The sequence below is a fragment of the Sceloporus occidentalis genome, unplaced genomic scaffold, assembly GCF_023333645.1.
Source record: "Sceloporus occidentalis isolate IW3139 unplaced genomic scaffold, rSceOcc1.0.p SCAF_1, whole genome shotgun sequence".
Taxonomy (NCBI): domain Eukaryota; kingdom Metazoa; phylum Chordata; class Lepidosauria; order Squamata; family Phrynosomatidae; genus Sceloporus; species Sceloporus occidentalis.
The window spans coordinates 40,377,226-40,401,570 of record NW_028316981.1 but is presented as its reverse complement, the minus strand read 5'-3'; the positions used below and the strand labels follow the sequence as shown (position 1 = coordinate 40,401,570).

The window sequence follows — 24,345 nt, the reverse complement described above, 5'->3', positions numbered from 1 at the left end:
ATTTAAGTGTGGAGAATAAATTAGGCCTATATGATTATTGAACGAGAACACACAGACAAATTGCTTAACAAATATGACAGGCTTTCCTCCTGAAATTTGGACACCTCCTCTGACAAGCCAGCCACATTCTTTGTCTGATACTTAAATTCTGATGGGCTCTTTCTCTCTTTGTCATAGTTGCCTGTAAATATATTCTGACTCTCTTCTTAGAATATGGTTTGACTATATTTATCAGTACAGCACTAAAAAGCAGATTGTGGGTTGGGATGATTCTGATCAGATTGCTGGAAGGCTTAAGAGAACTCTCCCTCCATGCCATGGTTCCCATCCAACTCCCTCAACCACTGCCAGTTATTTTTTTACAAAAGTCATGTGTCAAATGTCACACCTAGTTTGGCCCTTAAATGACTAATTTGTGCAATACACAGAGAGAAATGAGCAAATGCTTACAAAGAGTCCTTAAGACAAACATCACTTAGCAAGATTTTTTTATTAATAAAAGAGGAGCCTTACCATATTCATGATTATATTAAGGTGACCTAGACTCTATGTGAGATTATAAATTAATTAGTGTTATGTTGTACATGTGATTTGTGCAGCTACTTTTTTTCTCCTCATAGTTCCAGAAGTACCACCATCTGAAGTAAGTGGAGGAGGTGGCAGCAGATCTGAATTAGTCATCACATGGGATGTAAGTGCTGATCCTGTAATTTATTTCCCAAATGTTCCTTTTTTAAATCTTGTATTTAAATCTTAAAATACCTGCCAGATTTTCATTTATCCAATACTTTTGACTGACATGTTTATTCTGTATACTCCACGTGTATGCTTTCTCCATTTCTTCCCACTTTGATCTTTTACTGATGTATAACATTGTCAGGGCAGTGTTGTTGTTGTTGTTGTTGTTTTTAAAAACAAATCATATTTCCAAGTTATTCATCTCAAGTAGATTTCCACAGTGTCTTGATTTAGCAGAGAAAATTAACACCTCTCCTTAGATACTAGTAGTCATGAGGCCAATACCTCTCTTCATGGATTTATTTCCATAGTGAAAAAAACAAAAACAAACCTCAAACGGCTCTTTAGAACTATCTTCGCTATCACACACACATCCAAAATCTATCATGGGCACTACAACTCAAAATTTACTTCAAGCTAGATGGCAGAGTATGCCCTTGTTGGTTGTACTAGATCTGACCTCTCACTGACATTTTGTATTATAAGTTATGAGATTGTTCTGTAATATTTGGCAAACAGAAGCACTTGTTGCAGGGAATCCTTTCCTATTTGCAGACAGTTGCATAGAAAATGCTCTTGCTGGAATTTTCCTCATTTTAATGGCCTTTGTTGTGGGTAGGGTTCCACGTACATTTTCCCCATACTGTTTAGTATCTGCATGAAATTACTGAAAAGACTTATCCAAAATCTGAAGAGGTTGGTTACATCAGCATGTTGATGATCCCCATGTCTGCCTGTTGTTACAGATTTAAACAAGTTTACTCTTGGATGAAAGAATATTACTCTTGGTCATGCTGGCCAAGAGTTTTGTTGGCTGTGTGTTTTATAGACCATACAGCACTAGTCTCAAAGAAGCATCTTTCACTTCTTGTTTCCTCATAAGCATGATTCCACACATTGCTTCTTACCTATAAAAGCCATATATGGCTTGAGGGGATATATATATATATATATATATATATATATATATATATATATATGAGAGACCTTCTCCTGTAGCATGAATCTGCCTTAAGCCTGCTTTATTCATATGTGATTCTATAAGATGGCCCATCTCTGAGAGATATGAGTTTGTGAGCAGACTTGAGATTAGGCCATCTCTTTAGTAGGGGTCTCTGTGTGAAAGTGCTTTCGCAGAAAAAAACTAGATTGCCTCCACTGTTACTAGTTTTTGGACAGATGGTTAAAAATATGGTCAAACATTTACTGAAGGATACTGATTAAAAGGAAAAAAATGCCCTGTTTGATTGCAGTGCAGATACTTGATCAGACTTATTTTATTGTTTTTTGTTTTGTGTACAAATTGTTTTGTTTTATTGCTTATCTCTTTTGATTGCACATCACCTCAAGTACTTGTTGAGTAGAAGAACAATTTAGAAACATGTCATGCTATAATTATGAAGATGTAGTCCAGAATTTTTGGTTTGAGTTTTTAGTGCTATGCATTCAGTGGCACAGACAAATTCCTGGTAAAACATCTGCACATTTGAGCAAGACAAATCTATGCATGAGAGCAACCTAGATATTAGGATACCTGCTAAAAGGATAAGTAGGCCTACTACTGCCATGCCATGGTACAGTCCAACAGTATTTGCCATTTTGGGCTCTGATGACCTAAGAATAATGAAAGTGAAATTTTTGAACTCTGTAGATTGATTAATGGTTTATCGCCATCATCATCATCATCATCATCATCATCATCATCATCATCATTTCTTATCCACCTCTCCCCATCGGTAGAGATGTGAAACAATAACATTTCAACACACAACACATAAGGTCTGTCAAAAACATAGCATCAGTTCAAAACACATAAACCGATTTAATCACATAACAACAGTTTAAAAGAACAAATAAGGCCGGCACATACCAAAACAATCAACCCACAGTTTAATATTAACAATTTAAAAATCATCTCGATAAGCCTGCTTAAAGAGACTGGTATAAATGCTCTTTTAAATCCAGACAACATATTCATCTGTCAATTCTCTTCCAGCAGGTCATTCCACAGTTTAGGGACAGCTGAAGAAAATGTCCTCCAGGTGACAATTGTCAGCCTGGTCTTGACTGCCTGGAGTAAATGTCCCACAGAGGTCAAGAGTGTATGGGGTGGATTATATGGAAGGAACTAATCCCATAGATTACTTAGACCTAAACCATGTAGGGCTTTAAAGGTAACAATCAACACTGTTTACCTTGCCTGGAAACTAATTGGCAGCTAATGGAGTGATTTTAATATCGATGTAATGTGATCACTTCTAGATGTTCCAGTAACCAATCTGGCTGCCATGTGCATTGCAAAAATCTAGCCCTGAGGTTACCAGCATGTACACTACCATTTTTAGATTCTCCTGCTCTAGGAGGGCACAGCTGGCATAATAGTGAAGCTGATAATAGGCACTCCTGGCTGTCACATCTATCTGAGCTGTCATTTGGAGAGTTTTAAATAACTCTGTATACAGAGAGAAGAGAGATGATGCTTTTGTATGTCTTTAATCTGTTCTTGTTTTAGCAATTTGTAAGCCATTTTGTGTCCCACTATTGGGAATGAAGGAAAATTCCTTGTCCCATTAACTCCAGGAAAAATTAGCAGGTCAATTAAGGATCCAGTTTTATTGATAGAAATATATTTCTGTCCCACACCCCGACAGACCAAAATCTGAACAAAAGGGAACCCTGATGTTAACCCTTGTAAACTCTAACATATTTTTTTAAGTTGTCAGGAGCATAAATATTGCACATGTGCTGGGGTAACTTTACATCCATGTAACATTTCCTGAAGATGTTTAGGTTATCTTTCCAGACCAGACATCTAAACTGGCCAGCTACAGACTCCTTCTATGTAAACAATTTAGTCTTCATTCATTGCTATCAAAAAGCCCTTGACACTGATATGTCAGGAAGGAACTAAATATTCTGAGTACAACATTCTCTGTGTTAGCTTGTTTTTCTGGAGGAAAGTTCCTGAAACTAAGGCAGAAAATTCTACAGAGATTTAAACATTTCTCTAAATTAGTCCAAGTGAAGCCATATTGGATTTCACCTTCAGGGAAAACATGAAGGGGAAAGGACACTTCATGTACATGCTGGCATAGCAGGTCTACAGAATGTAACCTTGGATGATCTCCAAGAATAGGAGCCAAAACAGGCATATGAATTCCAAATTGTGGTGCCTAATTAAGACTGCAATGCTTTGCACAGTTACTAAGAACAAGTCCTCATTGAACTGAACAATAATTGCATATATGTAAACGAACCTCAAATTGTGCTCCATTCAACTAATGCATAAACCAGTTCCCGGTCTTTTTACAGAGAAACCTATTGTAATTCTGCTCTGACTAAATGCTGTACCAGATGGGGTTGTTGTGAGCAATTTATACCACAGCATTCTTTGCCATTTAATGCCTCCTTCCCCTTTAGACATTGCTACATTTTCTTCTAGACTTTATGTTAAACCTCTGTGCTTCAAAAGAGTGTCACATTTTAGGGCTTTTCAATGATAATGGTTAATTGTCCAGTATTTATCAAGACAATTGAAAGTTATACCCCCAGAAATTTATATAGTGTTTTCTACAAGAAGTGGATGTAGCTCCAGGCCTCTTTAAGGGTTCTTTCGGTGCCAAAACACTGACTCACATCAGTGTTATAGCATAGGTTTTATTGGTGGTAAATGATGTGGCTATTGGACACAGCAGAAAAGCATTTTAGTCCTTTGTCTGATAAGAGTCAAACATCCCCTCACTTCGGCTACGCAAACACACACACACACACAGATGGAGTGAGGCCAATGGAGTATGGACATCCAAGATTTGCATAGTGCAGGAGCAAACAAAGAAAGTCAAAGTATGCAAGATTGACCCATCTTTCCTTAATATCTATGAGATCTGTACAAGCAAATTAGTAACACAGAAAAAAATCACTCCCCCCAGTCTATCCACAGCCTTCATAGAGCAAAAGCAAAAAAGAAAAAAGAAAATCCCATCAAGGTCACAAATGCAAATGAACCCTTTTAATGTCACTGGACAGTTGTTACTGTTTGGCCTTGATGCTGACAAGAACTCCAAAACCCACCTGCCTCATGGCAGAGGCCCAGACTGCTGCACTATACACAGTTTTCATAAATTTTATTCATTTGAAGTCCAACCCCCTGCTATGCAGGAATCAAAACACTCCCGATAATAATAATAATAATAATAATAATAATAATAATAATAATAATAATAATAATAATAGATTCCATCCGGCCTCTGTTTAAAAACCTCCCAAGAAGGGGACTCTATCACACTCTTGGGCAGTGTTTTCCACTGTCAAACTACTCTTACCATCAAGAGGTTCTCCCCAATACTTAGGTGGAAACTCTTTTCCTGCAGTTTGAATCCATTGCTCCATGTCCTAATATCTGGAGCAGCAGAAAACAAGTTTGTTCCATCCTCAGTATGACATCCCATCAAATATTTAAATACTGTTATCATCTCACCTCATAACCTCTCCTCCAAGCTAGACATACCCAGCTCCCTGAGTCACTTCTCATAAGGCATGGTTTTCAGACCCTTCACCATTTTGGTTACCCTCCTCTGCACATGTTCCAGCTTTTAAACGTACATCTTAATTTGTGGTGCCTATTTAGAAGCATACAGAGACACACACACTGAGAGAGAAAGAGAGAGAGAGAGAGAGAGAGAGAGAGAGAGATTTAATTTTCCTGCATGTGTTTTCTATGCAAACCTCAATATTCTTTGCTCAGGAATCATTTTGCTCAAAATACACATTTTCTGATCTAAGCCATGATTACTGCACAAATTTTCCCCAACAAGATCCTGAATTATAAACAGGATCAAAAAATATGTAGAAAGCCACATATTATCACAGAGCTGAGAGAAAATGACTAAAATTACAGTGGGCCCTTCTCTTACATGGGGAATACTTCCAGAAACACACACACACATGCATAAGGGAAGAACTGCGTATGCTCGATACCCATTGAAAACAATGTGGTTCATGCATGTGGCCGAGTGTGCATGCCATAGGCACATGCACCATGGCCTCTTCTGGTGTGTGGCTTCAGTGTAAGCTGAAAGCTGCATATGGCACGCCCGTGGATGATGCAGGCTCACTATATTTGTTCTTGCATGCAGGAACAAAAGAAGAGAAAGACTTACTTCCCTTCTCCAAAGTAGTTGTATAAGGAGCAGCTGAGCCAAAATGGCTGTACCATGAGCACTGACCAGCAAAATAGCAGAGGTGATAGTTAGGGTGGAGGAGAGCAGAAAGGAGCCATTAGGGAAGAAGGAGAAGAAGAAAGGCTGGAAGCGCCACTAGAAACAACAGCGATATTGAGAGATGTAAAATGATTGAACACACCTACAATTACAGCCCATGTCATGAACAGGGAGTCACAAAACATGCTGCTCTGATTAACCACCTTAGTTGAATGATACCTGGAATACACCCTTAAATATCAAATTTTGAAAGTAAGAAAAAGATGGGGGGAGTCGAAAATAAGGCAAAATGGAGGTGGCTGTGATTATCAGAATGTCATTGAGATTCAAAAAGAAAAGAAGTAACTACTGCTTCCAAGGCCCTTGGTTGGGGAATACAAATGGTGTAGCTGTATAACCTTTCTGTTTTATTGCTCATTCGCTCCTATTTCCCTATTTATAATCTTCATTATGTCTGTGCTCCATTCTTCCTCTCATAGTTTATTTTTTTCTTCTCCTACCTTTGTACCTTTTCCCATTCTCTTCCTTGTGTATATAATAATCTCTTTTTATTGTAAGAGATCTCCATCAGGCTGTGTCCTTTCTATCTTTCTGTTCCTTTTACACCAGACATTTCCTGACTGTATGTAATGGTTATTATCTTTTTCCTCCTTTTTTTCTATTGTCCATTATACCATGCCTTTCTTCCGATGCACATGCATTTCTTAGATTACTGCTTTCAGTTTCTGTATAGAATATTACTGGGCTTTTGTGTTACTATGTTGGATAGGGCAAGAGAGAGACTGAAGCTGTTTTATATTCTGCTTAGCTTTCAATTAATAATTGGTACTTAATAAATAGTTGACAATGATAACTAGCTGCTCAGGCTTATGCTGTACTCTGGGAGCTGGCCAAGAGCAGCAATCTACTCTTGTGTTTCAGCCTTCTGGGGAAGTAATAAAACAAGGCAAGAACTATATAAGTGGTTTTTCCAGTGTACAAGGGCATGGTGAGCATATAGTCTGTCATCCCAGAATCCCAAATTGCCCAACACGGCAATACTGATATAACAGCAAATGAGTGGTGCAAAGGGTTTTGGACTGAAGGACACAGGTGATGGATAACCTACTAGTAGCTCAGCCGTAGCCAGTCAGTTTTATGAAACCTCCATGTTCAGAGGTAGTTTTCCAATAAATACTTGTTTCTGGGAAGTAACAGTGGTGGAAGGCTGCTATCTTAATGACTTGCAGTGGCATCCCAAAGGCATATGGATGGTTTTGAGTTTTGCAACTTCCAAGACCCAGTAGGTTCTTGTGGTATATTCCCAATAAACGTGCTCACACAGGCACTCTTTAACATATTGTCTACATTTCATTTATTGCATTCCATTGTTCCATTGGCTAATTAATTAAAACCAATGATTATGATTCCATGATTCTATGATAATAAGCAGATTCTTTTAAGATGTCATGCATTTATTGTACTGGAATTTTATGTTTACAAGGATTTTTACTGTCATTGTAATATTTCTTCATTTCATTTTCCTGTTTTTACTTAGCCTGTTCCTGAAGAATTACAAAATGGTGAAGGATTTGGCTATGTTGTTGCTTTCCGACCTCTTGGTGTTACAACTTGGATACAGACAGTTGTGACATCACCTGACACACCCAGATACGTCTTTAGAAATGAAAGTATCTTGCCATTTTCTCCATATGAAGTCAAAGTTGGTGTGTATAATAATAAAGGAGAAGGACCATTTAGTCCAGTGACTACAGTGTACTCTGCTGAAGAGGGTGAGTTGTTGATTAATCATCACTTTTGTAACTTTCATTACGTCATTTTCTATGAAAAGGAAATGAATGGATATTTGCTTAGCAAGTGTCAGTAAAACCATTTTAATTAGCTGGCAACTGAATATGCTAAGATGTAGTTTCCATTTTTCCTTCTATTGTCCTGCACTATTGTTTTTGTTTTGCTTTTGTTTCCTAATACAGAGCCTACTGTAGCACCTTCTGGTGTATCTGCAAGCAGTCTCTCATCTTCTGTAATTGAAGTATCCTGGATTTCCATTCCTTGGAAAATGAGTAGTGGGAGGTTGCTTGGCTATGAGGTAAAAATAAAATTGGAAGACTTCCTCTCTCCTACATGTTACAATGGCTATCAGGGCACATTCTGTTTGCAAATCTTCATTCATTTGAAGATTGGAAGCTAATACATGTTGTTAAAAATCAGCTGTTCTTCCTTTGTTGCTTTATAGGAAAATCAGTCATGCAAACATCTGGTGATTTCTCTCTCGTTCTCTTGCTCTCTTGTCTATCTCTTTTCTTTCATTCCTCACCCCCTAATTTTGGAGGGGAAGTTGCCTAAAAGGCCTACTATTGAAAGCTGGAAAGGCAATTTTCTGTTTCTGAATCTAGATGAACACATGGTGGAGTTGCAAATAATCTGGTCTTTAGGGGTGTATAAAAGCCAAATGTAAATATTCACAGATTTTTGTGCAGAACTTGAGCTTTGCCTTATTTGCTGGCATTACACCAGATCAATTACTGCAAGCTCACTAAAATTGCATTGAGAATGAAAATCGGCTGGCAGTCAGCTCCTGCTGTCACAGTCTTTACATGCTTGTATGGTATCTGCTGCATCTCTTGTCACTATCTCAACCTCCATTAATACAAGCCAAGTTGCATTTACATACACATGGTTGTGCTCCTTGCTGCTCTGGGCAAGGCAGTGAAATTGCATGTGCATGATGCCTTTATATAAACTGGTGTTTAAGCTGACAACAAAAGCAAGTCAGGCACAAAATTTGATAGTGGCATTTGCAATACATAATAGCAACAGAGAATTTGGTGGTAATGGAAGAAAGCTTTTGAGTAACTGCAACTTCCGCAGATCAAAATAAAGTTGTTTCTTGGGGTTTTAACTCAAATGAAATGTTTTCCCCTCTTCCTTCAGTTATTTCCCATGATACTCTAAAAATTAAATGGCATTCTGACTGTCAAAAGCAAGCAATAGATGCTGAAAATGTAGATCTGAGTAAGCAATAATGTCAACAGTATGTTTTACAGTCAGTGCTTTGCATCCACTAGGTAAGATACTGGAATAACGGTGGAAAAGAACAGACTTCTAACAGAGTAAAAGCCATTGGAAATGAGACATCAGTAAGAATAACAGGCTTGAGGAGCAACCTGGTGTACTTCACAGCTGTTCGTGCATACAACAGTGCGGGAGCAGGTCCTTTTAGTGCCACCGTGAATGCAACCACGAAAAAAACACGTAGGTATCATAAAAAAGGGAAAGAAGGAAAATTACCAAATGGAGTCCTCTTTTACTTATAGCAATAGCAATAAGTACATTTCTATACCGCTTATCAGTGCACTTAAACACTCTCTAAGCAGTTTACAATGTGGAAGCTAATTGCCCCCAACAAGCTGGCTAATCACTTTAGCGACCTACAGAAGGATGCAAGGCTGAGTGGACCCTGGAGCCCTGCCTTGAATCAAACTCACAACTTTGCGGCTGTGAATGACTGCAGCACCACTGCAACCTCTTTACTTGCAAAGAGGTTTTGAAAAATAAGATTTTTTTAAATAAGCCAGTTCAAAATCTGTTGGTATATTCACATTGATACTTTGTAAGCTTATACATGTGGTCAGTATAAAGACCCTTACCTATGTTTCTTGTCTTCTATGAAGACTGCAACAATGGAAGGTATATAGAGTTTTAACTCATACCATTAAAGCAAAGTAGATGCAAGGAAATGAGCTACAGCATACTTAAGCCAAAGCACTCATGGTGTACTAGAAAGACTACACCTACTGTACTGATAATAATCTGATGGTAGCCAATTTGTTGCCTAGGAACCTCTCCTCTGAGTTTCTAGAGCTTTAGTTCACCCATGTGGCATTAAAGCTTGGTTCAGCTTCTGAAGATAATTTTGTTTTGTTTTCCAAGTTTTCAAACTGAGAATACTATCTTGCTGAAGTATATGCATAGCATTACATATCGATACACGAGTTTACTAATGGGTCAATATTTACTCATGATTTATATGTAATATTTTTATACTGCTTGATATTGTGAAAGCTCCAAGCTGTTCACATTTTTAAAAAGTATTAAAAGGGTATGCAAACATTTGTTTAAAATTTGAAAAATAATAAAGATATAAATAAGTTTTAAAATATCCATCAATCAGAACTAGAAGAGAAGGTCTCCTACAAGCAAGGGAGTGTGTATAAAAATAAATACATTTTCAGCAGCTGGATACTGCCTATATAGCTTCCCAAGGAAGATAACTGAAGAGTGCTACCACTGAAAAGGCTTATTTTTGTAAGGTTGCTTCTGGTGGTTGTGGAGCAAATAGTAAGGCCTTCATTGGGGATCTCAGTGGCTATCTGTAGGTGTGGATGTTCATCCAGATACACAAGTGTTTAGCATCCTGATCGGTACTATTTGACTGTGGAACAAGCTGAAGCAAGATGGTGAGGGATGATGGTGATAGTGATAACACTAAATTTAACAGTATATACTGGCAGTAGTACACAGTACAATATTATGATACAAATGAGACTGTAGACGAAGTCCAAGCTGTTTTTACATGAGCTGCTTAATCCTCCTTTAAATACTCCCTGCATCCTCAGGAGATGTTGTGTTTTGCTTTGACTAGAGGTAGGGCAATGTCCTCAGAAATAAGGCAAATTGGTTTTTAGAAATGAAAAACAAATTGGTTTATTTACAGAGCCAATCCAAGGAGCTTGGGAAATGAAGACATTTCCCCTGCTAGACAGATTTTTTAAAAACTTTTTACTCCATTTTTGTCTTTCATCCTGACATTGCAAAGCATGTCTAGACTCAAAGAATAGTGGCATTTGGAAATTGGAGCTTTCTTGATGGCTACTGGCTAAGTGTGAGCTCTCTCTCTCTCTCTCTCACACACACACACACACATACACACCCCACACCTACCTTATTGTTTGTTTATTTGTATTATAAATAATTAGGATTAAAACATGTTATTATTATTATTATTAACCTTTATTTATGAAGTGCTGTAAATTTACACAGCGCTGTACATACAATATTTTTAATTAGACGGTTCCCTGCCCTCGGGCTTACAATCTAAAAAGACATGACACAGAAGGAGAAGGGAGCGGTGGAGGGAAAGGGTAAGAGGTCCAGCAGTTCTTCTCTACCTCCAAGGCCTGGACCAAGGCAGATGGACTGGAGGGATGGTTTGGCTTCATAATGGCAGGTTACACACCGCCATTTAGTACATATTCTATACGTACTAGGGTTAGGAAGGGGCGGTGCTTCCGCACCCCCCTAACCCTAGTACATATAGAATACGTACAAGATGGCGGCGCCCTGTTCATACGGGCGCCGCCATCTTTACGTATTGGACGCATAGTGTCCAGACGTGTTGCGGCTCCTATGACGTCGTGAATGCGCCGCAAGAAGGAGCTCCATTTTGGAGCTCCTTTTTTGCTCCGCGCGGGAGCCGCGCGGTCTGACTGCTACAGCTCCCGCACAGAGCAAGCGGCAGCAGCGGCAGACCGCTGCAAAGCGGCGGTCTGTAGCCCGCCAATGGATGGTTAATCATTTTCCAGGGAAAATACATACTCTCAAGTAGGATAATGCATATACAGTACATAGCAATACAGGAAATGGTTTGATAAACAGACAACAAAAGAAAACCAAATAGTTACTACTACTTGTGCAGCATATACTTTTGTTTTTGTTTTTTTAACTCTAGAAGACTCCAATCAGATTTCATACCCTAGCACTAAAAGCAGCAGACGTTAATCCTTTCATCAATGCTATGGATCCAGTCCAGATTAGGCTTTAGTTTTACTGGCCTTTCAGAGTAAGAAAAAAGTATATAGTTCTGACTCACATTCTGATACTAGCCAGAGATTCACAAGAAGTAACAGAAGTGGAAGTTGTCACTGGTTTGTTGACACTCCCATCTGGAAGTAATGCATTTGAGGAAATGGGGGATACCTTGACATGGATTTCAGATATATGTCTTTTAAAAATTATTTTACTTTAGGTAGCAAAGGTAAATCAATCCATCAGAAGACCTGCATATTGTCAAATACCTATCAGTAAATTTCATTTCACAACACATCACAATTTCAGGAATGTAGCCTCATTAAAACTCTTTAGGAGGATAGTCAGTCAATTAAGTTTCATTTCTAGAGCTCTCAAATTCAGCATGAGTTCCCTAATTCTCATCATGGTTTGTTATTTCACAGTAGGCCAGTAATAATTGAAATGATCTCTTAATTGTGACTTTCCAATGCAATGCAGAGAGATGAAACTATAAATTTCAGTATAGATTTGAAAACTGGTGAAGAGGATCCTGGAAATTGAGCATGGAGAAACTAGTTATTGTAACGACTCATGTGGCTATTTAAGTTATTCAGTGGTAATTTGATGAAAGCAAAATCATTTTCAGTGACCTTTGTATTTTTAATTATTGTTCTAATATAAGCTCAGAAATGACATACTGTATTTAGTCTTTAAGGGATGAAGTAAGGGAAGTCATTGATGGAGTATTGGAGGTTTTCAAACAGAAATTGGATGCTGATCTCAGGAGTACTTGAGGGATGGTTCCATGCACTGGCACAGGGTTGAACTAAATAGCACTTGAAATACTTTCCACGTCTGTGCTTCTGTTTACAGAGGTGGGCATTTATTTTTTTTACCAGATCCTTGACTAAGAAGGGGGGAAGAGAAAGGAAGTTGTGATTTCATGTGCATTTTTCTCTCTTAATATTACCATTCAAAAACATTTTATATAGTGTTAGTATTATCATTGTGGATTCTTAAAGACTGAATATTTTTATTGCTTGACATGTTTTATAATTAGGGGATATTGTTTCTTTTGTGTTTAATTGGCTGCTTCAACACCAGGAATACAAAAGGGTGGCATACATATGGTTAAATAAATAAAATAATAGATGTCACTTGAGCCTATGATCTGACATAAAATGAGAAATTCACTTGTTGTAGTCTATTCTGGAATTGATAACACTGAGCTTTTTTGCGAATTTGTGAAAGAGTTAAATTTTCATCTGGATTCTGTTAATTCCTCATTCATTTTTAAAATGGTTGTGTTTTAACTTACTTGTATCTAATGTTTTAGTTAATATGTTATCTTGCAATTTATTTTTAGCCCCTGAGCATTATTATAGAAAGAGTATTATATTATTATATTATAGAAAGGTGGGGTATGATTTTTACTAATTAAAAAGACATAAATTGAAAGTATTCCCTCTCTCTTTCAAGACAGACAGAGGATGCATCTGTACCAAAGAAATAATCTGGTTTGACACCACTTTAACTGTCATGGCTCAATGAAGATTATCACACCAATTTCTTAAGTGCTGGTAAATCACCTGTAAAACGTTGAGAAAGCGTGCACATGTGTGAAAGCCTGGCATGCTTCCTCAACGTCAGGGAACTGTCGGCTCCCCTCCAGAGTCACTGAATTGTTCAGGGAGAGGGAATTTCCTCTGAACGGATACGTTGCATTCAGAGAAAATTCCCTCCTCCAAACAATTCAGTGACACTGGAGGGGAGCCAACAATTCCTTAACATTGAGGAAGCGTGCCAGACGTTCACACATGCACGCTTCCTCAGTGTTTTAGAGGTGATTTACCAGCACTTAAGCGCTGGTGTGATAATCTTCATTGAGCCATGACAGTTAAAGTGGTGTCAAAGTGATTATCACTGGTGTGATAATCTTCAGCGCTCCACTCTGGTGCTACAACAAACTACCATTCACAGAATGTCACTCTGGATTATTTCTGCAGTGCAGATGTAGCCTGAATCTTCCTGTGGCAGATAGCATGCAGGTTTATCAATAGTTTCTGACTTCCAATGTTTGTTTTCTGCCCGAGAAGACATCAGAAAGTCTCAACAAAGAGGATGTGAGATAAACAGTCTTTCTTTACTAGGGCTTAAGGAGGTCCTGCCTTCGTTGCTCCCATTTTGTTTCCTTTCATTTTAAAAAAGGAAAGGATAGAAAAATTTTCACTATCAGTAAGTCAGTCCCTGACCAGCCAGCCAGGCTTCACTCAAGCAAGAAAGATGTTTTTTTTTTTTTTATCAATGAAATAGGTTTCCCACCATCCTTGATAGTTAGACATAAGTTTCTAGTTCTTTTTTTAGAATATGATTTTGAATAGAATACTAGCAACTTCAGTTTCTCTTGGATGAAATCATTATCTAGATCCTTTTCAGGCTCAGTTCAGAACCGATTTTAGGATGCCATATTTTGTACAAGTAAGTTGGAGTTTCCGAACTTGGCATGAGGGTAGCTCCATGTAGAGCACATTACAGAAGTCTAACCGAGAGATTATCAGTGCATGTACTACTGTTACAAGGTCTCCTGGTGCCAGGAAGGGACACAGCTGGCGTCTCAGCCAAAGCTGATAACAGGTGCTCCTGACTGTTTCATCCACCTGAGCTGTCAGCTGAAGCGACAAGTCAAGGAGCACCCCCAAGCTGCAGACAGAGTCTGTCAGGGGAAATGTGACCCCATCCAGAACTGGCTGGCATAACTCCATAACTCCGTATATCATGCACTTTCGAGATGTGTGGTTCTAGAAGAATGATGGTGCCATGTTTTTGTGGCTCCATTCTCATTTCTCTTTGGTGAATGTTCACCTTTAGATGAGAGTTCACCTAAAATGTTGCTGGTGGTGTGTAGTTTGTTTCTTCATTCATACATGCCAGGAATCCTCAGGTTCCCCATACTGATTAACATGTATACAAGGTCACTGGGAGGTTGGAGAATGGGTTTCATCACTATGCAGATCCACCCAGCTCTATCACTTCTTATTAATGCTGATGAGGCCATGGAAGTCCTGAAACAACATCTGGATTCAGTCGGGGACTGAATGTGGTTGATCAAAATGAGGCTTTCTAAATGTTTCCTCTTGAAATTAATAAGATTTTGGAGTGCTTCACTTCATCTAGATCATACATGTGATGATTAATTAAGACTCTGAAAATTATTTTCTTGTATCCTGGGTTTTATTCTACAAGTGTTAGTAGTCTGTTTTGTTAATTGTATCTGTGTCTTGTAGCAAAGTATTGTTAGCATCAATATCTGTGGAACAATGATTCCAGATTTCTGTGCACATGTTTTCACAAAGAAACAGCTAATACACATCTGCCCAGGAGAACATCTTATATTGCAAACCACAGCATAGATCATTAACATGCTTTGAAATCAGTGCCTGAAACAACAAGTTTCCACCATTTATCACCTGAGTGGATACTAATATAATTATTCTCCAGTTTTAGGAGATAGTGATTTGTTACAGAAACGGTTCACTTGAAAATCCTCAGTAAAGTTAGGCCAAAAAAAAAAAAAAAAAACCAAACCTGAACAGTTTCTGCAAGGACAAAAGTAGCTGCATACTGCGATATATTTTATTTTATTTTTTTGAGGCTGGTTATTGTTCACCTATTCCTTCTCCCTGAATTGTCTTCTTTTGCCCCAGTAATGTAAGTGTGTTGCCAAATCTAATTTGGCTAATACATCTCCCCACATTTGGGGGATCTCCAAGTGAATAATACAGTGAGGAGAAAGAGATCTAAGAAAAAAATGTTTCTAGAGAGAATGGGGAACAATACTGAAATCAAAAGAGATGAAACGATTTAGGGCCCGAACAGACAGACCAAAATAAAGCTGCTTCTGGTCACTTAGGAGGTTTGCTGTTTAAATGACACACACATCTTAAGAGGCCAGAAGCTGCACCAAAGCTGTGTTCCAGTCCTTAGGACTGGAGCACGGCTTCCAACCTCTTAGGACACATGCATCACTTAAACAGCATGCCTCCAAAGTGACCCAAAGCAGCCTTATTTTGGACTGTCTGTTCAGGCCCTTAGGCCCGGTCATGGGCCCCAAAGAATGCCTTCATCACGTGTGAGGGGCGTCAAAATGGCGGCACCCCGTACAGATGGGCGCCGCCATCATTACGTAAGTGCCGTGAGGTTTGTCCGCTGCATTTTCCCCCAGGCAGAAAACTAGGTGCCAGCAGACCACCCTTTGGGGGCGGTTTCTACCGGGCCAGAGTTAAAATAAAAGGTGCCCTGAGAACAATTGATAAATCTCCTTCTCCTGCAAAAACAGCAAATTTCTTCCTGAAAAAATATGAGAATATTGAAAGATTTTGATGGAACCCAAAATTTCAATTTTTCATCTGTGTGAGTGTGCATCTTAACTGAAAGTTCATCATGTATTTTTTGAGTTAAGCGGTTCACATTACTAGCCCAAATGAGAGCTTAATTAGTATCAGTTTCTTTTCAATTTATTTTATTATTTTAAAATGCACACACTGGATTATATTTCTTGCCGGTTTCCATTGGATGTTAGTGTTTAACAAGATCTTTAAAGACTTTCTCTTGTTTGCCCAGTCATATGAGGAAGAGAAACCAGTAATATAACAATGAAAAGGAAACATGGCCATATTTTTAAAAAGACTCTTCTGTTATGCACCATTTGCAGTATTTTCCTGAGTTATGGTTCATGGAAGGAACTAACAATGCAGTCATATGCATGTTTTCTCAATAAATTCCACTATGTTAAGTGGAGCTTGCTCACTAATAACTATGTTTAGGACTGAAACAGTGGTCACTTTGGAAGGAAAAAAAGTAATATTTGCATGCTGCTCCATATTATGAAAGCTGCATGTAGTGTACAAATGATGATATTCAGCAAAAATACTCCTACATCCAAAATGTGATGTTAGTCAATTACCTGGACTATTATTTGTTCCCACATAATAAATCTCTAACACCAAGGAAATTAAAAACATGTTTTCATTATGTATTTCAAGCACCCAGCCAGCCTCCAGGAAACATTGTGTGGAATGTTACAGACTCCAGGGTAGTGCTGAATTGGGAGCAGGTGCACGCAATGGAAAATGAGTCGGAAGTAATTGGTTATAAGGTGAGTACAAGCAAGGCAGTGGTGACAGAATTTAAAATGCTTGCTAGAAATGGCCAATTTTGTATAAATACCATTTATTTTTACCACTGTCACAGAAGTGTGTTCTGTTTTGGCCTTTTTAGCATCCGTATTTAAAATGTCAAGCTAAGCAAACATATGTTCTATTTAACCTGCAGTAATCTATTTTAGACCTTAATATCACTATTATTTCAATCAGCCATCTCATAACAGTTACATAAAAAATAGGTATTTCTGCTTCATTCACACAGAACACTGAACATGCATATGTCTCTACAGTTTCTTTATCATTGTGTGTGTGTGTGTGTGTGTGTGTGTGTGTGTACCTTGAAGTTGCCTGTTGTCTTATGGCAAACATACATTTCATAGGATTTTTGTAGGTGCACAAATATACTGAGAGGTTGATTGCTGATTCCTTCATCTGGAATACAGCCTACTACAGTTCCTGGTATTCCTTGATGGTCCCCTGTCCAAGTACTAACCAAGCCCAATCTGCTTAGCTTCCAATGAGGTGTGATCTGGTGCTTTCAGGGTACTTAGGCCATCATAGTTTGTCTGCTGTTAACTGCCCTCGAGTCAACCCCAACTCATGGCAACCCTGTGAATGAGACATGTCCAAGACCCCTTGCCCTCCACTGCTCTGCTTAGGTCCTGTGAATTCAGACCTGTGGCCTCCCTAATTAAGTCTATCCATCTGTTGTGCAGTCTTCCTCTCTTTCTACTGCCTTCTATCTTTTCTAGCTTCACTGTCTTTACTGAGTCATGCCTTCTCAGGATGTGGCCAAAGTACAACAGCCTCAGTTTCATCATCTTGTCTTACAGGGGTAGGTCAGGCTTGATCTAGAGACCACTTGTTTGTCTTCTTGGACATCCACAGTGTCCTCAGCACTCTTCTCCACTACCACATCTCAGATGGGTTGATTTTTAGCCTATCTGCTTTCTTCACTGTCTAGCTCTCATATCCATACATGGTAATGGGGAATACAATGGCTTAGACAAGTCTAACTTTAGTGCTCAGTTGTATACCTTTACGCTCGAGGATGTTGTCTGGTTCTTTCATAGCTGTCCTTCCCATTCCTAGTCTTCTTCTGATTTCTTGACTGCAGTCTTCATTCTGATCAATATTTGATCCAAGGCATGGGACATCTTTAACTATTTTAATTCCCTCATATTGTAGTATACCAACTTTATTATTACCACTACTGTCACTTCAGTTTCTATGCTGCTTTTCAACATAGCTATGCCCCAAACAATGCACAATGTAAGAAGAGCAACAGAACAACATCTATGTATATCAAAACACCTTTACTGTTTATTGCAGAGAAACTGTTACCAATTCATTTCAAAACATAATACAGCAATCCAAATAAACAACATATAATTTCAGTATATTCCTTTTGGTATTCCATATATATTTTTGTCTGTATGAAGGTATCAGCTATTTTCTTAAATGTCCACATTTATCCTGTGTAGTTATTATCTTTTCTATTTTGAACAGTCACATTTATTTCAACAAATGATTATAACTGAAGTGCAATCTGATGCACAAGTGCTGCAAGTGGGCCAACAAAATGTTGCAGCATATAATGTCCTTGTTCACTGTTTCAGCCAGTAAGTCTGCAAGCCATCCAGGATACCACACATTTTTTTAGTTTTAGTTTAGTCAGTGTATCATATGCTCTGAGCATGTTTAGTCATTGTTAGACTGTTGGAGGAGGCTTTTCCCCTACTAAAGGTTATGTATTTTGGTAATTTTTAAAATTTTCATCCCACCTGCTGACATTTCCTTTTCAGCACTGACAGTGTCTTTCTTTATGGCTACTGTTGCTATTCCCTTTGGCTAATGCCAAAATCACTTCTAAATTAATGGTATCCTGAAAGCAACTTTATTTTAAGGGAACTCTACATCTGTTATTTAAAATGCAAAGAGATCTTGTAGTACCTTTGTGTTACAAGATCTCTTTGCATAGTGATATTCCGGATTAACACAGCAATGTCTCTCAATTCAATATAGAATCCAGTAGGAGGTATGTAGTTAAATTCCATAATGGAGTGATTACTTGCTACAAGGAGATTTTCTCTTCCCATAGCTCATAATTCCTCACATTTTTCATTTGTTTTAGCACCGAGTGTCCTCTTCCTCTCTTTAATCCATATAATGACAAACTCCTACTAGAAAAATAATTTATAGAAGACTGAAACTCAACAGAATAAATTATGTTTGTTGTTGTGATGTATTCTCTTATTCTAGTTTAAAGCAATGATAAATGAGCTTGATCTATGTGGTGTATTTTCACTATCTTCAAAGATACTAGGTATAATTCTGCTGTTTGCCCTTCAAACTACCCTTTTAAAAAAAGTTCCCTCCTCTTTCTTCTTAAAAAATGACATTAATATATTATAGTAGATTAAATTATACCATTAACTTGATCAATTTTCTTTTTATACTGCAGGTTCTATACCGGACTAGCAATCAGAACCAGCTCAGTGTCCTGATCACAAACAGAACGTCTGCAGAAATTCTACTGCCTTTAAATGATGACTATATTATAGAAGTGAAAGCAGCAACTGATGGTGGAGATGGCATTAGCAGCGAACAGATTAAGATTCCCAAACTAGCAAGTATGTTTACTGAATGTTGGGCTACAACTTTTAATGCAATTTTCTTTCTCTCAGTTCCTCCTTATAACTCTCTATGCATTCTGATAACCCTAACTGGGGGATTTTCCAGCCTCACAAAGCTATGTTTGGGGAAGGTGGCTTTTCTTTAGAATTGGTGTCGGTGCAAGATATGACTCTCCCTTAATGGAACAAATTAGCCTGGCTCTTCTTCAGAGCAGAAGACTAGGCTGCTATTTTCCAGGATTTTATGTAATAGAATGTAGAATGGAAGCCTGCATGTCCAAATAGCCACTCAGATGAAGTGTCAGGCACTCAAAAATATCTGAGTGCATAAGATAAGAGAATGTACAGAATCTCTTGCACCAGTATTTCATCTTGCACCAGCAAGAGATCAAATTGTAATTACAAAATTCCATGTGATGGTGGGGCAGGGCCTTAGAATGCATCCCCCTATTCCACATCAAATGTACAGTTTCCAACTGTCTGAACAAGGCTACCAAACCCTACATGGTTTGTGTCCAGATTACCTACAGAATGACCTCTTCTCATATAATCCACCCTATACACTCATGTCCTCTAATGGACATTTACTTCAGTCAGCCAGGACTAGGTTGGCAACTGTCAACTAGAGGACTTCTTCAGTTGCCTCTAGATTGTTGAATGACCTGCCAAAGGAGATTCAACAGCTGAATACGCTGTCTGAATTTAAAAACAGCATTGAAGACAAGTCTCTTCCAGTAGACTTGTCTAAGTAATTTTTAAATGGTCAGTTTAGATGATGAATTGTAAATGTGGCTTCTTTTAAAATATATGTCTTATTTGTCCTCTTAAACTGTTACATGTTTTAATGAATGTGTTTTTAATTGTTGTTGTGCATAAATTAAATCCATGAAAATCCATGAGAAGAGGTGGTTAAGAAATTATTATTATTGTTGTTGTTCTTTTGGCAGGAACAGGGGTATAATACAAGTATGGAGCAAACACAAGATGCCCAAGTCAGATCTTAAGTGTGTAGTGTTTGATACTTATGTTGCTTTTGAAATTAGGACTGGCTATTATCCAGAGGACTTGGAAATGTCTCATACATAGTGTCGTCATGAGTTGAAGTCAACTCATGGGCAACTATAATATCCAGAAAGCTAACATTATACAGATGTGTAGTTAGCCAACCCTCAGTTTAAGGAAGGACGTAACTGGCTGCACAACCATGACAATATTCATATCCTTCCAGAGGGATTTGGCATACCCATTTAGCAAAGAATCCAACATGTCCCTTTTACAAGCCTAGGTGGATATGGGGATACCTTGCTTGTCTTGTGAACTGAAACATTCCCATTGCATTGGTAGGACTCACCAGGTAGGCCTGGTTAAGTTAAACTGATGTAACATCAGACTGCACTAAAAGTTGACTCCCAGTCTAAACATTGTTTTGTCTGAAAAGCTCCTGTCTTTGAGAGACAGTTGACATTGGGAAGGCGATTCAGCACAGCTTCATTCAATTATACCTTGCAGTTGCTGTGGAAGCCACAAAAATGTATTTTGACCACTGTCACAGTCAGTCCATTTAGGTAAGATGTTATTAGTCATCTTTCTGGTGTAGTGGTTTGAGTGTTAGATTACGGCCCTGGAGACCATTCCTTGCTTAGCCATGGAAACCTTCTAGGTGACCTTGGGTGAATCACACACTCTCAGCCCCAGAAAACCCTGTGATAGATTCACCTTATGGTCACCATACTGTAAGTCAGAAATGACTTGAAGGTAAGCAACAACAACAACAAACCAAGGATTTTAATATGTTGCAAAAACATCTTCAAGAAATATTTCATAATTAGAAGTGGAAGTACACAAAAATGGAAAATGGGTAGGTGATTTTGAAACCAGAATGTCAACTAATAATGAACATGCAATACAATACCTGTATTTCACAGAAGGCTCAGTAGTATGGTATGGACTAAAGGTATAATGCTGTAATCATCATGTAAACCAAACCCAGACTAGTATTGGAGCAGTATGAAATGTTAATAAGGAGATACAGTCAGTCAAAAGTAGGCAACTGTATTGAAGGGAGAGACATTTCTGTTTTGTTTTGTTTTTAAGTCGAACTTGTAGGAATCTAGTAAAGGATCAGCTAGCATTGACAAGATATTTTAAGGATTGAAAACACATATACTTTAACTGATCTTCAACTAATTATTGATTTTCCCATTTGTTGCAGGTATGGACGCAAGAGGCTCTGGTGCAGCAATCTTAAATAGTCAGCCCAGGTTTATGTCAATAACACTTTTCTTGATTTCCAAAGTCTTGTGGTGATGCATTCTCATGCATAGGACAAGCTCTGGAGAATCATTTACTTAACAAGTGCTTTTTAGAACAACAATAACAACAGCAGCAGATGGTGGTTATGCATGGATCTACTGCCACTCTGAATTTAAACTCGTTCTATGATTTTGGATATTTCATTCAAAACAAAAACAAATCATACACACATTAACCGGTTCCTTCTGAAGGAATATAAAATGCCTTAAAATGTAATGAACCAAAGGAGTTTTTGCATTACATGCTTCAGAAATGACAAAAATAAGTCAATGAGCATTGTGAAAAGTTTTGAGAGTTCCATTTTCCAAGTAACACCAAATTATTTCAACATAGATTGCAGCACAGCTATCCTAATACACTAAAAATGGAAGACAAAAACAGATTTGTGGTGCAGCAATGTTTGATGGAGAACTTTGAATTGTTTTCTAAAAGTCTCACAGCACTGAATTATATTTGGATAAAATTTTGCACTGGTCTTTTGTTTAATGACCTCATCTGTCATAGATTATTTATATATAAATATATGTACATACATACATATACAAAAGACCTTGTTCTCTCTAAAGCCCATTTAACCCACCCACACATCCACTTATTTGTAAACTTTACATGCCTGCTCAGTTACTTATGTTTATTTTTTTAAAAAACATATCACAAATTCAGTTTCTAGTAATCTAATTTTTTCCTCTACATTTCTTAATCTTGCTTTAATTATGGAGGGAAATTGATATGGGTTCCCCTGTGAACTCTTAAGTTGTAGGGGAACTGTCTACATAACATAACATCATGACTTCGATATCAAGACAGTCAAACGTGTTTTTATTTTCATGTTTGGAGCACAGAGTGGCTACAATATCCTCTGCTTGGCCTTTCCTCCTGTTATGGTGCTCCCATAGAGAGCTGTTTTTCACAAGGCAAGTATAGTGAATCTCTGCTATCCTTTAGCTCTGATCTGCTTTGTTTTCTTTCTGTTGTTCAGCCATAATCCTGACCTCCATCCCAAAAAATCTTTAGGCTGCTGAATATACAGTGTGTGTATATATATATATAAACAGACTGCAAACTATCCTTACTCATCACATTTTCAGATATGCTTCCTCAGGCTTTCTTTATAACTTTCAGCAGTTACTTCAGTTCCTTATATTTAAATACTGTTCTCTATACAGTATACATCATATTTATCATCATATTTTATTATATTAAAAATAAATTAATAAATTAAGTGCCCAGAGTAGAACATTACATTTTAGGCCTTATATCCAGGGAATATTATCTCCCTAAATGTTATGTTGTGTATGTGAATAGGCAGCCCTAAATTTATTGCCCTTCAATATGCCATTTCAGTACTTTCTGTCACATTCATTACATCCATTTTGCATATTGCTCCTGCTGCAATTTCTCCACCCTACTGTTTAGAATTATTCTGGATGATAGTGAATTCCCTGCGGTTTTCTTATTTATAAACAAAGATTTTTCTTGGTGTCATTAACTGAATTCTATACACTCAGAGCAATGGGTGCATAAAAATCTATCCTGGGTGCATTTGATTTGCTATAATTTTAGTGCTCACACAAATAATTTGCATCTCAAAATATTAATGGCACATATGCTTGCCTACATGTCTGCCCAAACCAGGTGTCATCCAAGAATGAGATCTGTAAAAATGCAAACAGTGTCTTATATTTTCTTATTCATTCAGCTCCCAAATGATCATACTTCTGTAACTTGGAAACACATTTATTTTCTCCGTTCTGTGGGGGGAGGGGCAAAATCTGTATATAATGTATATAGTAAAATAATATAAGTACCTACTTGCTCTTCAACATGGCAAATTATTGATGCTTCCAAACACATACAATAGGTGGAAATTAACCCCTTCTTCATGTATTTCATATCCATGCAATAAACAGTCAATTTGCCATTCTTTTTACATTAGAATGTCCCCTAACCTCATGCCTTCCAGATATTTGAGACTTCAAGGTGTATCAGCCCCATCCAGCATGCTTAGTGGCCAGGAATACTGGAAAATTGCAGTCTGAAACATTCAAAAGGCACAAGGTTATGGAGGGCTATTTAACATCCTCTTCTTGTACTGCCATTTTCATGATCATCTTACTAAATTTAAATTTGAACTCTAATATCTCCATGAGATGGGTACAGAGTATTTTGTTTCATATTGGAAAGTTTATCAATTTTTTCCTTCAACTTCTAGCTGTGTGTGTATATCCTATGGTTAAATGTATGTAATTTTTTTTATTCCAATAAAATATTTATAACATTGAAAAGATTTTCATATTATCTTATGAAAGAGTCAAAACTATTTCAGAGTACTATACTGTTCTATAGATATTGGTCAAGAGTGTTGAGTGTAAGAGTTCATCCATATTGGCCAAAATTAATGGGAGATTATGGTTTTTATTCCTGTAATGACTGCTGGCTTCCAAAATCCAGACAATACATTGGTAATTCTAAGACATTTCAGGCTTT

General features: G+C 37.7%; 1 protein-coding gene across 2 annotated transcripts in view; it reads left to right on the top strand.

The window, feature by feature from the left end:
- LOC149321331 (contactin-3-like) overlaps window positions 1-24,075 on the top strand; it is a 251,310-nt gene extending 227,235 nt beyond the window's left edge. For both annotated transcript variants that reach the window (XM_089519717.1, XM_089519708.1), the window contains 7 exons: window positions 621-691; window positions 7,495-7,729; window positions 7,931-8,046; window positions 9,026-9,212; window positions 16,790-16,902; window positions 19,374-19,542; window positions 21,758-24,075. In XM_089519717.1, the coding sequence (XP_089375843.1) occupies window positions 621-691; window positions 7,495-7,729; window positions 7,931-8,046; window positions 9,026-9,212; window positions 16,790-16,902; window positions 19,374-19,542; window positions 21,758-21,852 (986 nt within the window). In that variant the 3' untranslated portion in view covers window positions 21,853-24,075. The remainder of the gene's footprint in view (window positions 1-620; window positions 692-7,494; window positions 7,730-7,930; window positions 8,047-9,025; window positions 9,213-16,789; window positions 16,903-19,373; window positions 19,543-21,757) is intronic.
- The last annotated feature ends 270 nt before the right edge of the window (window positions 24,076-24,345 follow it).